General features: G+C 38.2%; 1 protein-coding gene across 3 annotated transcripts in view; it reads left to right on the plus strand.

The window, feature by feature from the left end:
* Positions 1 to 16,274, plus strand: part of macrod2 (mono-ADP ribosylhydrolase 2) — a 412,763-nt gene that overhangs the window by 295,943 nt on the left and 100,546 nt on the right. For all 3 annotated transcript variants that reach the window (XM_086167072.1, XM_086167081.1, XM_086167089.1), the window contains exons 7-8: positions 5,815 to 5,845; positions 15,047 to 15,120. In XM_086167072.1, coding sequence (XP_086023198.1) covers positions 5,815 to 5,845; positions 15,047 to 15,120 — 105 coding nt within the window. The remainder of the gene's footprint in view (positions 1 to 5,814; positions 5,846 to 15,046; positions 15,121 to 16,274) is intronic.

The raw sequence follows: 16,274 nt of genomic DNA on the forward strand, positions 1-16,274 counted from the left end.
AGAGTCAGGGTATGCATGTTCGCAACTGTCACAATAGCATCTACTGTGGCCGAGTGTTGGTTAGCAAGACAAAAAAAAAGTAGGCTATGCTTTATTAAGTTGCTCCAACCCACTAGCAACAACTGTAGTCCACACTGGTTGTCAAAAATATTTTCAAATTATATCCAGTTGTAGCAATTTTTAGCTCACAAGGTTTAGGAAACAAGCATTAATCAGTTTGATGGGGAGCATTTCCATCATCACTAAATATGACCTTTTCTTTGCAAATACCCCTGTTGTGTGATAAAGTAGTGACTATAGGTATTGTTAAAAAAACGTATTATTCAACTCCCCTCGTTCAACTATAGGTATAAAAAAATGTATATTTCAAATCTGAATGTTTAGATTATTATCACAGAATGAGGTCCTATTTTAATTTGTTGCAGATTGGTTTTAATCTTTTTTTTTTTGCCTGATAATGTTGTGCATCTCATGTATTATGCATAAAAATCATTATATTCATTGATCATGTTTTGCACTGATGAGTAAAACATAAAAACTCATTGTGTGTTTTCTTATTGGACCATGCCAGATTGTGCATTAGGTTAAGAAACTCATTATCATAATTATGAATGTTTTGTTATTGGACCTGGTTTTCCCTTGCCCGCACGTGGGCCACCCGTACCCCTCCATAGAGCCAGGGAAACAGTAGACCAGCATTACTGTGTACAGTGGAGATGATGGGCTGCTGACCTCAACCTGCGATGCTGTAGATCGGTAGAAGTAATACATCCAAGGTTTCCTTAAACCCTGAGGATATGCCTTCCAATTAGGAAACAGAGTCGGGGGGCTCTGGGTTGGACGCTCCTATTTCCAGGGCTGAAGTTGACAATGTAGTCAGAAATCTCCCGTGGATGATATCTGCCCTGGGTTCCTTGAGGTGTTGGATTTGTGGGCCTGTCCTAGGTGACACGCCTCTGCACCATCGTGTGGAAGGTGGGGACAGTGCCGCTAGATTGGCAAACTGGGGTGGTGATCCCCCTCTTTAAAAAGGGGTATCGGAGGGTTGCGCTTCAAATACAGGGGGATCACATCACTCAACCTCCCTGGCAAAGTCTACTCAGGGTTGCTGGAGAGGAGGTTCGACGGGTCATTGAACCCCGAATCCAGGAAGACCAATATGGTTTTCATCCTGGCCATGGAACAATGGACCAGCTCTACACCCTCGGTAGGGTCTATGAGGACACATGGGAGATTGAACCAACCAGTCTAAGTATATATATTTTCTGAACCTGAAGAAAACATTCGACTGTGTGCCACAGTGAATCCTGTTTGGGTGCTCTGGGAGTAGGTTGTCCGAACACCGTAATATGGGTTGTTCGGTTCTTGTATGATCGTGCCAGAGCGTGGTCCACCTTACTGGTTGTAAGTTCGACTAATTTCCGATGAGAGTTTGGCTCCACCAGGGCTGACAGAACGCCTCGGGGTTCCTCTGCCGGGGAGAGGGAAGTCTGGGCCTCTACTTAAGCTACTGCCCCCACAACCTGAACCCCAAATAGGTGATAGAAGATGGATGGATTCATTGTTATCTATAGCTATGATCTCATGTACCAAATTTCTGTCGACATCGAATGTATTGTTTCTATATTAATTTAAAGAAACCACATTGTTTTTGTTTGACTTGAGACAGAAGAATTTAAATTATTGTCGAAATCTTGGCAACTGGACTTGAATTTCTTCACTTGTTTCACCCCGCATCCGAGAGGCTTCTTCAGTTCTGAGAATTCAAACATTTTTTTAAACTAAATATGAATGCCATATGACACCTCAATGCCTCTGGCCCTCAGAAATAAATGTTTTTGTTTTTTTTGTTGTTGTTTCTTTACATTAGTATTATCCCTAGCGTTTGCCATCCTGGAAAGAAGTAAAACAACATCTACCTGTGTTTTGAAACTTTTCAGGTGCTCGCAGACGTTTCACATCTAACCATATTGACTGAAACACTGCACAACAGCAAAACTAATACCATGTAATATAGTGTTGATAACAACATTTCCAATTGATCAAACTTAATGCGTGTCATTTACCTTTCCCGTAGAGTTTTAACATATATTAATGGGTAGGGAAACAGTATATGCTGAAGATGATGACACAGCCTGCTTGCTTGGATCAGTTAGAACAAGACTGTTTAAAACAAGCATCTTGAAAGACAAAGACGGGAGAAATATTGACGTGTAAGATTGAATTAGATTTTAGTCTTTCATTGTTAAGCAATTTCTAGGGTATTCCTCTTGCTGAATGAATCATTATTTGTATTTATACACACATAATTGCTATAATACAAAGTAGCAAACATCTCTCTGAATTATCCAATCTTTTTAACTTAATTAATTAACTTTCTAAATCTTTTAACAAAACAATTATTTGTTTATAATCCATCATTAGATGTAAACAGTGACAGGAAAGGAACTTGGAAACAGGTGTTCTTGTTGTTGAAGTCACCTGAGATGTAAATTTCACTTTGTAATTAAAAGTTTGAATGTCTCAAAAATGTTTCCATAATAAAAGTTCTCATGAGAAGTCAGTTTACTGCTTTGAAAACATTTTGGTTCATTAAGTTATTCAGGCATTTATGGGGACAATTTTAACAAAGCTTCATAGCTGTCGATTCAATTGCATACAGTTTCATTTGTCACTAAAGTACAATTAGCGTGCATCGCAAAGTTGGTCATTTTCATCCTCAACCTCAATATCCTCCTCTAAGTGCCATCAACACAGCTTGGGACAGGACTAAAAATGGCCATACTTCCACGCTTCATCATCTGTGGTGTGTGTCAGATTCAAACAGTCATCTGGAAAGGTCAGAGCTTCACTAAAAGATTTAAATCACCTCAGAGAAGAAAGATTCACCTTGACAGGCGGATCCTGAAAACTGGTAAATAAGAAGACAAACAGAGACACATTCGTTTTTGCTTAAAGCAAGGGCAAATGGGCCGTTGCTTTTCAAAGTAGGTTTCAAGGGTATGATGCTTTGGTAAGAAGTCGGCATATTTTGTCAGGCCTTTTAAGGAATTATTTTCTTTCTCTGTATATTGTGTATGACAAATAATGCGTTTTTGTATTCCCTACATAAAAAGACTTGAGATTACTAAAATCATTTTTGTACTGATGCAATTTACAACTCCAGTGTCAACATGATGAATCAAAAGATTTCTGTGGTTTAAATGAATTTCACTACATAACAAATATTGCTGTAAATTCCAAATGAACCGATTTGATGTTCTAAAATGTCACTAAAAATCTATTTTTTAATCATAAAAACTCTACCACAGAAACATTATTAAACTTCATAATTTCCAGGTATGTTTCTTTACAAGCATAAAATTTATAGGTGATAATGCTAATGTTCTAAATTAATCTAGTTTGATGTCCTTTTTTTGGCAGAATTTGTCATCTTATTGTACTAATGTTGTGGCCACACCTTTTGATGAATGCGGCAAATAAAGCACAAATTCAGCTGCTTCTAAGAACAAATGGGACCTTGGAAAAAAATCCTCTTTTACTGTTTATTAATATACTTTAAAAGATTAATGTGAAATGGGGAAGCTTACAGCAAGGCCTATGCATCATAATATATTTGCACACAGAAGTAAAGAATAATGGAACTATTTTCAGCTTTAAAGCCATGCTTGAATTATATGTCTGCAGCAAAGTGCTACAAAGCAAGAACTATTACAAGGTAGTTACATTATAGAAATGAAATTAATAGTTGTAGGTTTTATACTCTTTAGCTTATGAGAGAGTATTTTTATTCTAGTATTTATTCATCTCTGTATGTCTGTTTTGTATTGTCTGTGTGTTCGTGCAACGTGTTGTTTTGTGGAAGATTATAGATTCCTGTTATTGATCCCAGTCTGTCTACAAACACTGTGATTTTTTTTTTTTTCCATCTGCACTGAGTCTTCATAGGGAAATGAAGTGTTGGTCAAACACAGCTATGCAACATTCAGTTCAGGCATTAGACTGATAGAGAAGACAAGTCTACCTTGAACCTTATCTGGCAAAATTAGTGGCACCGATTAGCAAGTTAAGATAATGTTTTTGTTTCACTGATTGAGGCCCTGGTGTGAGTATACATGACAGAAATGATCTGTCCACTTAATTTGACTTGCAGCTTATTCCATTTATTAAGTTGCATCTGCTACATGTATCAAAAAATTCTAATTTCTTAACATACACGTTTCCCTCCGGCTATTTTGTATATGTGTGTGTGTTAAAAAGGTAACCCACATAAAGGCCACTAGGAGTGCTACACAGGTTGAGTTATTCAATAGAATGAATGAAAAAAGGAAGGAAGCTTGTGAGTTCATATGTTGATTTCTGATAATAAAAAACAATAGCCATGACAAGGATGGAGAACCTAACAAGAAAGCAAAATAAGTGTAACCGGTCAGCGCTGGCTGCGACACCCCAGAGGAAATTCTAAGTATTACACCTACACCCCAACTAAGTACTGCATCTACACCCCAAACATAAACAAGCAACCTTTTTGGGAATTTACTCCACACAAAACATAGCCAGATAACAATGGCAAGTGTTATTCACTACACAGCAACAGGAACCAACTCACAAGGGCTGTTCACTACACAGCTAGCTGGAGCAACAGCATAGACCAAACTAAATATAGAAATGAGAAGACAAAAATAAATACAATAATGAAGTGGAGGTACAGGACAGAATGGCAAGCACCTGATGGCCTACAGATTAACATATACTAAACATCACTAGGTCGAGGGTTTCAAGTGTTATAATCTCAAAATAATGAAAACACAGTGGTTACACCAATTGTCATTAATTCTGAAGTTTGCCTTAGGTTTCCATCCAGGTCAGCGCAAGGTAATGGTTAGTAGCCTCTGTAAAGTTCAATCCCTCAGGAATGCTGAGGGATTTTTTGAGGGTACCGTTTTCCCTCTGTTTCACGTTAAACGGAATTTGAATCGCTAAAATCCAAGAAACAAACTCCATCTTGGCGTGCTGTTTTCTCACCACCAGGCCCAACTAAGTTGTACAGGAGCTAGCCTTTCAGCCTTTTGTCAAGTGAATGCATTTTCAATAAACAAGAAAAGTAATCCTGTGCCATGAGCTACCGGTGTCACGTCATGTCACATGACCATAAGGCTACCTAAAAAATAAAGGGCCAGCGTTTCCCGTCACAAAAAGATGGCTATAATGCAGGGGTGGGCAAACTTTTTGGCTCAGGGGCCGCATTGACTTTTAAAATTTGACAGATGGGCCGGGTCAGCACAAGATACAATACATATAAATAAGAAAAAAAACGCATTTGTTAACAGTACATATCAGACTCGTCTGACATTTGTCTGAACATTGCCTGACATTTGCTTTGAAAATAAAACTAGGTTGGTTTTGAAGGCTCTGACGTTTGCTTGCATTTCATGCACAAACTGGTTGTTCCCATGTAGCTTCACATCCAGCTCATTCATGCGTGTCAGTATCTCCACAGTAAAGGCTAAATCACAAAGCCAATCTGTGACATTCAGCTCAGGAAAATTCTCAAGTAGCTCCAAAAATGAAATAATCACCTGTATTAGCTACCACATTCATTGATCCAATCATTCAATCATTCACTTCAAGTATGAACTCTGTACCAATCTTTTGCAGGCCGGATTAAAAAGACCATCGGGCCAGATGTGGCCCGCAGGCCGTAGTTTGCCCATCCCCTGATATAACGTGTCAATGTCGTTTCATAGTAAGGTGTCACATTTGTGTAGTGTAAACATGTTTTGATTGATTGTCCCCTTTTTTCTCTTTATACAGGCCTTCCCATGTATATCCACAGGAATTTATGGTAAGCATAATGTCTTATTTGTCTAAATAACTTTTTAGATTTAATTTGCTTTCAATTTTCAGGATACTAGCCTCAAAACATTAACCAAGTGTACAGTCTCCATGTCGCAAAATTTAATTCCAGTAATGGCATGCTCATAAATCCTGATAAAGAGAGTGCATAAAATGAAAGAAAATGTGAAGCTTCTAGTAGAAAAAATGTGGATATTCAGCTCGCAGAAAAAATTATGCAGAAAAAAAACTATTGTATATATTAGGGAGTGCCTGAGTGTCTGTGTGCCTGCATGCATGCACACAATGCATGCATTGCACAAGCTATTTTAAACAATTACAGTAAAAACCAGAGTGCAGTAACTATTTGTTGACAAGATTTTCAAATAAGATGTGTCAGACTAGTTCAATTACTTGAGTTTGTGGGAGATACCAAATGATGTCTGTTTAGAACAAGGATTATTTCCTCATCAATGTGGTTGTACCATCAGTATATGTGCACATAAACACTAATAATCACAATGGGCCAGCTATTACTTTCTAAGTGTCAATTAGCATACAAGTTTATATTGTCTATAACAATCAATAAATCATCAGTGAGGCTGTTTCCTATTTGCTGCCACAACTCTAGTAAAGTTGTAAATAATTTCAAATCGCCAAGTACATACAGCAATGCTTTTCCAACAGAAGTAATAAAAGGCGGTGTGAGACAATTATTTTTAAACATAATCAAAGACCCGAAATTGCCCCAGTTGATGTTAGATAATCACTTACCAAGATCATCAACAGCAAAGAATAATGTACCTACAGTGCAGACACTGTCCTTCCAAAGTCTTTCCATGATTATGTACAAGTTCAACAATGCTCCGGTGCACTAAAATGAACTATTTCCAACATTGTTTCCCAAATAAAAATAACAGAGACTAAACAGTGAAACATCTACTGCCTCCCCGATTAAACCGGAAGTCATCCTCATTGTGGTTGGGAACTTTTTGTGAGAAAGAAGCTTTATTTTTTTATTGTGACTGTGCTTTGTAGCTATCAGTAATATACCTGTGATATTTGGCCACTTGATTTTACATGTTGATGCAAGACAATATATTCTGTGATACCTATAGCCTTAATCATTTCATCTTACTAAAATAGCTTGCCTTTTGAAAATACAGTATCACACTCAGAGGGGTAATGCTATGACAACAACTTCAAATTACGTGAAGGGTGGTGTAAGGGTGGGGTAGATAATTACAGCAGAGTACTTCAGTGCTGTACCACTATTTATGCAAACATCTAATTCTCCCCACCTTTAACGCTCAGAGATGCGCAATTGCCATTTACCACAATCTCACCTTGCGTTTCAGTATCAAACCATTAAATTTGTATCAAAACAACATGACCAATACATCACACTTTGTCCTATAACCAAAACTACAACAGTTTTCTGCTGTCTCTCAGATGCTCATTTCAAATAGTCCATTACTTAACTGTTAATTGTGCTTTTTTCACATTTTTTTTTATTCTCTTACTGTCTCCTTTTTCTGCCTATATCTATGCAAACATAGTCTTTGATTTTTCTAGCTTCGATTTGAATAAAAGCTACTTCTTTGACTTTGATATTTTATCCTGTTTTCCAAGTAAATCTATCTACAGCATGCAGTGTATTTTGGGGCATCGGTACTTTACAAAATTAATGTGACACGCAGGTCAATTTCAAAGTAAGTATATGGTATTTGGGATTAAAATGGTTCCATTATGAAGAAGCAACGGCAACCTAAATACATGTTTGTGGGAGAGGGTCACTCATTTGCTGTACTCTGATGAGGACACTATTGGGGTGTGCTGCATTGCCAGTGGGAGCGCGTCATACCACTCCACTCCAGCAGCCCCTTACATGAAAGTGATAGGCTTTGCAGAGCCAAGCATGTAGCAGAGGGGAGAAATTAAAGCCTGTTCAATAAATAAACAGCTTAGCACTTCCCATAACTGCATTTCACCAGAACAATGCAGCTGATTAAGACTGAAGATCTTCCTGGAGCAGAGGACAAATAGAGGAGGCACTTTGAAAAGAACTACTATTGTTCTGTGATGTTTCTCTTCAGGACTCCTCTTTAATTCACTTGAGAACTTGCTATGAAAAGGGGTGGGGTGGAGAGGATTTATTCTTGTCTGTTATTTTGAGATTTTTATAAATTTTCTATAACCTTTAAGATTAACTTCCATTTCAGAAATATAACCAAAATCTTTTCATTGTGTGAAAAATCTTTTCTGTTTCATTGTGTTTCCAAAGCATGTTTTCTCAACATCTTGTCTGCCTTGTCTGTCTTCTGTGGGGTCTCTCTGTGTATGTAGCTGTAGATGTAAATTTGTGGCAAGTGTTTGATACGTATGTTTTCATTAATGCACCCGGATACCACACTCACACACAAATGCCTGACCCATTTAACCATGCGAACTGTAATAGAATAATAAATCCCATGCTCACAATATTTTAACAGCAAGCAATAAGGAACAAGCTATTCAAGGCCTTTGTGGCAAGATTTGTCAGGAGAGGTAATTCTAATTGACACACGTTCACACACTTCCATATTCCAGGAGACTCAGTCACCATTGACAGATGATGGCAGAACAGGGAGGTCAGATGTAGTAGGGGTGCACAGGAGCTACCTTCAATGCTTGAAAGAAAAATGAGGGCTTGCACTGTGCTGACAGTCTAATCCTTCAGTCCGGCCCATTAGCCACAACAGAATTTCTGTACGGATAGCGTGTCTGAGGTACCACCCATAAACAAACTGGTGCCCACAGTGGGCCACAGGGTCACACAGCATGATAGAGGTTATTAAGTGCTGCTCCTGTTTGCACATCAATCACAGCCATGTGGCCTGAGTTTAAATGGATTATTCCTTCCAAGGTGGAGACACCTCTCAATGTCTCACAAGATCAGTGCCAAGAGTACAACTACCAAGTCTTAGAGAGGTCATTTTCTCCTTTTTTTTCTACTTTTGTCTCCTGTCATACCTCTCATAGAACCTGCAGTCATGTGAAGTGTTTTTTTTTTCTACATAAGTCTGAGCGAGACCGTCACAAAAGTATGCCCACATACAGAGATATTTGCTCAAGCAAAACCATGCATATCGAAAAAGAAAAAAAAAAAAACAAAAAAAAAACACCCACTTCAAAAATTGAACACAAATGGAAGCAACATGTGGAATCTCGTGTCGCAGTGTTTTCTCTGAGGGAACAGGAGTCGAACAATAGTCAGTGTTTTCAACAAGAGCCCCGAGGGGAGTTTATTTAATCGACTGTACTGTGGTTAACTAAGTAACATGTGCAACTAAGTCTATCAAGGACCTAAACTTTTGCATATCATACAGTCTTCAGAATGTTTTTTAAAAAGTGAAATGCCACATGTTAATTTTAGAATGTAGGACATAGCAGGGCATCACCTAAATGGAATGTTTCCAAGGAAGGTCATCATCTGTTGTGCCATAGAGGCTGCTCTCTTTCTTTCTACCTCCTTTTCTGTCTGTCTTCCTCACATATCGCCCTCCCATTCCTCTTTGTCTCCTTCTGTGGGCTGCAAAGTCGGTCATGGTCATAGTCCTGCTGTGTTCCAATGTTGGTGCAAAGAGGAGCCCTGGGCCATTGGACAACCACACTTTTGTGTCTGGAATCCTGGGGGCGCTATTCTGTCCTCCACCCCAGGTCACCTCACTTGTCCTTTGGGGCCTGATGGGGTGACAACCCCCCCCAGATGAACACACGCCACTACTGCCTACAACTTGAGCAACTCTCATCTGTGCTGCAAATGTTTTTCTCCTGAAGCTTATATGTTACACCGCATGGTTATTCTGTAACTATTATCTGCTTACTGAAAATATTCCAAGGTGATGTCAAATTGTTGATAAAAGTTGAAAGCACATGCAAAAGTTAATTCATGTTTCATAATGATAGTATCTAAAAGCTATTTTACAAACAGAATACCAAGCTCTCTATTCAAACGTTAGTTAAGTACCTCTGAAGAGAAGAGAAACTTTAGCATTTGGTGATCTTAGTGTTATCTTTTACTTTTGGGAAGACTTGTTATGTTTTCCTCTTGCAATGCCTGTGGTGAATTTACAAATGCCCAATACTTCAGCCCTAGGCGATGTGCTGCTTCAAGGTAGACAGCTCATCAAAATGAATTTAATGACATGTTGAGACATGACCTTGACCAATGATAACTGACCTGAGTGAAGATTGGGAAAAATGAAATGTTTTTTTTTTCTTTTTACTTGGATTGTTTGTTTTGTTATACGTTTTTTTTTTTTTTTTTTGCTTTGTATTTAGCCAGCTGGGACAACACAATTCCACAAACGAATACCACTAGATTGTATGTAGCCTCAAAAGTGTGTTGTAGTAGCCTCAATATAAGCTCACTCAGGAAAAAACAAAACTGTTGTGGTCTGCAGTATGTGCATGCAGTTCCCTATATATTTGCAAACAAAGAATGGCAATGTATCATACTGCCAACATTTTCAACTCGCTCACTTGTTCCCACTCACTTATCAGGTGATGCAGGCTTACTTCTCACTCCTTTTCACCAGAAGAAAACACCTTAGCTATACAAGTTTGTTGAGAAAGTTAACTGTAAATTTATGATATGAAAGAGTTGCCATGCCCGCATGGAAAAGGCAATGTTTTATCTTTGTTATGAAGTACAAATCCCCTCTCAGAAAGATTGGGCGCATATATACATATATATATGTATATGTGTGTGTGTGTGTGTGTGTGTGTGTGTGTGTGTGAGTGTGTGTGGGTGTGTGTGAGTGTGCGTGTGATTGTGTGTGTAATATGAAACATGCATCAGAATCAGAATTTACAGAATCCATCAATCCATAACCTTTTTGGTGTGGGCACAGTCACAATGAAATCTGTCAGAGCAATGTTTTCCATAACTTTTGTCATTTTCATAAAGTATTGTCAATGCCGTTGCTTGTTGTTTTGCCACAGCTCATTCAACCGACATTAAATCTCTGATAATTTATCAATAACTCATTTTTCAACTGCCTGTCACTAGATTTAAAGAGTTGCTGTTGTTTTGTTTTTGGTTTTTTTGTTTGTTTTATTTTATGAGATGAGAGATGAGAACAACTTTATTAATCCCGAATGAAATTGTTGTGCCAGAGTTTCAAGTAAAAAGCATAACAGTAATAGATAATAGTAGAAAGGAGGAAGAATAAGAAATACAATGAGATATGAATTGTCTTAACTGTTAATTGTAACTACAAAGATTGAAGATTCCCTGCGGCTGAGGGAAGAGGAAAAAGAAAACATTGCACTGTCTTGGTGGGGATGATGTTGTCTGTGCAGAAGCTCACATAGTATTTAAAATGATGTATTATCAAATACATTATTAGTATTAGTATTATCAAATGATGAATGATGATTTTTTTGGTCACTTTTCCCATAGGGCATGTAATATCACTTTAACTAATCACTGGACTTTCAATTGCTTAGCAAACTGTGCCTTATTTCATTTAAATGATACATGTTATGGCTAGTCATCCACTCACCTATATGCTGTGTTTTGTTCAGTGATTAAGTAGAGGAGGCTTGAGCTGAAATAACACTGCACTGCATTGGAGTCCTCAGTGGCGGCATGGCATGGCACATATCCCATCAGTACACCTTACAAAGACAAATCTCTCTGAGCCAACCATATTCCCAACATAGGACAGAACCAAGTCAAGCAACACAGGGACCCTGGAGGGCACACAATTGCTGCACCTGACACCAGTTCTCCACCTCCTGACAGATTAGCTTTCACTGAACACTCCACATAGCAAATGGGGCAAAAGAGGAAGAGGTGCTGAAGAGGAAGATGCAAAAATAAACTTTTTGGGATGTGATAGGGTACACAACATTGTCAGCTTAATCAATTATTTTCTAAACATCACAAGTAGATGGGCTGGACTACCTGTCTTACTAATGGTCCTGTGACTCTTCTGGTAAACAGGATTCCACAGGTGTCAGGAGTCAAGAGATACCTAAGGTTGAATAAATGTATCTATTTTAAAGATAGATGATCCCGCTGTCTCAGAGAGCAAAACAGAGAGGTCCAAAAACAAAATTAAGGGGCAGCAGGTCATAGTGTCTGTCTTGGAACCAAAAATGTCCTTTGTTTGGTTCCTGAGCTCTGCCTAACCTATTGAAGAACAATCCAATCACAGGAAGACATTGACCTGTTTTACCGGCAACCCCTAGGGGCTGCCCACTGCTCATGGCTCATACACAATTGGTTAAAAATGGAAGAACAATTTTCCACAATATTAAATACTATTAGTGAATCCTGTAAAGGTGATAAGTTATGATTGATGTGATACATTTTCTTTTTTCCAACTATATTTTTCAATGGAAAAGCTTACCTCTTTTGGTGTGGCTAACTTCTTTATTGCTACCTCTGTCATGTTTACTACAAATAGCTCTCAAATCAGTAGAGTGTTTGTAGAAACTCATCACGAGTTGGCTTGGGTGGCTCAGTGGCTCACAGGAAGAAGGCCCCTGGTTTGATTCTAGCAGGGGCTCTTTCAAAAGGGAGTTTATATGTCCTCCCTGTGTCTGGATGGGTTTTCTCTGGTTTCCTCCCACAGCCCAAAACCGTCAAATAGGTTAGCTGAAGGTCCTGTATCGGCCATACGGTTAAATAACCGTGGCTCTGTGATAGACTGGCAACCAGTCCAGGGTGAACCCTGCCTATCGCCAACGACAGCTGGGATAGACTCCAGCAGGCCTTCTACCCTGAATGCAGGAAGTGCTATATATATATAATGAATGAATGAATGAATGAATGAATCATCACAAGAGATTAACTGTACCATCCAAACACCGCTGGTGACTTGAATGTCTTTAAATTTTGATATTTAAGCATTCATTTTTTTTTCTCAAACCCACTGACTTTTATCCCCTGAAGGAGCACATTGAGGGAACATGAATATGACCAGTCAGCTGGTTCCAGTCGGGGATCTTTATTATTCATCTTCCTCTGTTTGTCCCTGTATGTGTGTCTTGGCTAGTTAATGAGATATTTCATGTTATATTTGCAATGTTGGTTCACCTACATTTATGTGGAAACAAATTTAAAAAAGGAAGCATCAGCAGACAAAGTGATATGGCTGAAAAGGTTAAGTGCATTTGGGAGACAAAGTACTCCTGTGGCCTGCAAAGTGATTTGGCATGCTGGCTTACATTCTGAGTACAAAAGCTCTTGAGGGCAGGGTTATAAGAGTGAAGATGTGAATGGGCCATGCACTGTCTACAGATGCTGCCTAACACAGCTTAGAACAGGCAAGCTGTCACTAAGTGCTTGAATGCAACTCACATTCTGCTCCTAGGAAATGAGCAGCACCTCATCCCCTCTTCCCTCATCTCTGTAATTCAGCTATTCCTTTAAGGCATTGTGGAACAGAGGATGTCGGAAAGACAGTCATCAATAGCAGTCAGCTGTTGAGGCGGGACATTTTGCCCGGCTCAAAAATCTGGATTCCAGAGTGAAAATGACTGAAAATATGAGACCCTGTACCCCATTAAAAGGTTTCGGAATGATGTGCTGGCTGGCTTTTAAAACTGAACAAAATGAGTTCAGTCTGAGTTCTCACTCAAATATGTTATTTCTTTTAGTTTCATGAGTAGCAGTAATTCCCAAAGAATAAAATAAAAGCTATGCTCCTTTGAAACTACTTTGTTTAATTTTGAAAACTCAGACCCTGGGCTCACAGCTTCTGTTTCTATTTTGTGATGAGGACTCCTTTTGAACTATGACAGTGTGTCAACTGCTTTTGATGCACATTTGATACTTTTCTTCACCTCTCTAACACTCTTCTGCTTCTCCCTTTTTTATACCCGGCTCAAAAAAGGATGCATTTAGCATCTCAACCAAAACTTGGTCAAACAATTTTCTTTTTCTTTTTTTCCCCTCTGTTCGTTTATTTTGGTTTTTGTATTTTTTCAGGGGTGACGGGGATTCACATGTTCAGATGACTGATTTCATTAAAAGGCCAAGACAATGTAGTTGCACCGGCAATCATATGCTCGCGCTCCAAACCACTTCTTTCCTTGCATAATTTTTCACTGATTTCTCTGTTAGTGCTGGTAAGCTACATCTGTGTTTCTCAAGCTGTGTGTCTTGGTGTTTGGTGGTATTTATGAGGATTTACATAGCCTTAAAAATCACATGCATCTTGTGGAAATGCATTTAACTTGACAGGCCAATGTTGGCTAGACAGCCTCAATCTGTACCAACCTGATATAGTAAATGATGAGATAGTGGCTCTGAATACCCTTTAGTCATCTGCTACGGAGACAGAAGATGTTATTTCTTGCTTGCAGCATTCACATATCACAATGATAGGAAAAGTAACCAGCGGGCCCTGTCTTACATTCTTTCTCTCATATCAATAGGTTGCAGTTTCATGATCACATAAAACCTTTGGCCTCTTTCTTGTGCTGCCCTTTCCAACAAAGATTGTCCAAGTGCTGTAGTTGATCTCTCCAAAGCTTTCCTAATCCTGCTTTTTACACAAGAGAAATATCACCAAACATTAAAACTACTGATCTAAAGTAATAAGAAATGTTTAATGCTTTGTATTTCCGCTTGTTTCATTTCTGCATCTGACATTCTGATTGGTTTTCACTGAAGGCATAGACCAGCAGAATGTTTCTTTATGACAAGCACAGTAGACTGGGTTCAACTCTAATTATTTTGAATGAAGACAAGTGAAACACTTGTCTTTGAAAGGTTTTCAGATTGTCAGCAGTTTTGGTAATGGCATACTGTATATACTCTCCAGCTTTAGCTCAACTGGCCCAAGGGCTTTTGTAGTCAATAGCTCTCTTTTAAGTGTGGGATATAGAAAACTCCTCTACAGTGGCAGCAAATGATTTCGAGATCAACTTCCAAAATAGTATTTCCTTTGTACGCCTTATTAAAAATTAATCCGTTCAGAGTTTGTGTTGTCTACACTATGTCTTATTCCAATACAGCATTAATTTCGTTTGCATAACCGTTATAGTTGATTATAGTTCACAACAGTGCCCTTTATTAAAACTAGTTCTCCTCATATAGTGTTTGTGCCTCACATTGATTATGGTGTTATTCTATGTTTGCCTCCCTCCGGCATCTGCATATATTCCGCTCTCATTGACAAGGTTTTTGTTTGTTTGTTTTTTCTTTCCTTAGGATTTCCCAATGAGCCTGCAGCTGACATTGCCCTGAAGACAGTAAAAAAATGGATAGACGAGAACCCTGATAAGGTAAGAAAATGGGAAGGTAGTGCATAATGAAAGCCAAGAGTTTTCATTGGATTTGCCTCGTGCATTTCTTTGTCTGTTTGCCTTTTGTTTGGGTTTTGTTTTTGTTTTTTTGAGGTGGGGGGGTGTTTTTTTTTTTTTTTTTTTTTTTTTTTTTAATTTGGTGTGAATGAAAAAGGTTCAACCACAGAGACGCAGAATCCCGTTCTAATGGTTTTCATAACAGACGGGCATCTTATCCCCCTGCCTAATTTGATCAGCCGTGTAGTTTTAGGTTCACATGCATATCAAATTAGAGGCTCGTCTGAGACTAATCAGACCTTAAATGGTCCGTTGACTGGCTAATTGGTCTATGCCGGATAGGACTATTAAACCCAAAAGAACATAAACATGTCAGATGAAATAATCTTAAATTGTTTTTATATTAGATAAATTATAATTATGACTTCTCAGAAGTGAAACCTCTAATGGCCCAGAAATGCCAAGTCATTTATACTTGTTGATCTTTTATTTTATTTTTATTTATTTATATTTTGTGAAAAGCATGTCAAATTGCATAATGTAGACAAATAGATGATCCTCAGTAAAAAAAAATATGAGGTAGCTTTGCAATAGTGCAACCCACTCTGAATTATCAGAGTTGAAACTGAATCTTTTGTAACAGCCAAATTTTAACCAGTACTGTACTATGTCTTCAAATTTGACTGATACCTTTATTGTAACATATATGCATTTCTAAGGTATTAATCATTAGTCAATGAATGTTTAATAGTATTTCAGAATGGTCACTTTTTGTTCATTAATCAGGAGTCTGTCCAATGATTTCAGTTTTAAATAACATGTTGCAGTGATATTCAGGATTCATATTTATTTGTTTTTGGATTGTTTAATTCTGTAATAAGGGTTGGGTTGTTTTATGAATATCGGTACTTAGTGTGCATCTGCGTTCAAATATCAAATAACACAATAGTGCTGGATGACTCTACGGCTGAGTTGCTGTTTTTTTGGCATTCGTTCTTTGCCTGGTGACTGCATGCTTGAGGAATCCATCAACCAATGATGAAACAAAGCTTTTATGCAGCTTATTGCTGACTGTAAATTACAAGCTAATGCACAAAACTGACGTGTATGATTGTGCCATTTTACATCCAGGATTG

This window comes from Fistularia commersonii, chromosome 2 (assembly GCF_037954325.1).
Source record: "Fistularia commersonii isolate RoL2024-O1a breed Wild chromosome 2, RoL_Fcom_v1.0, whole genome shotgun sequence".
Taxonomy (NCBI): Eukaryota; Metazoa; Chordata; class Actinopteri; order Syngnathiformes; family Fistulariidae; genus Fistularia; species Fistularia commersonii.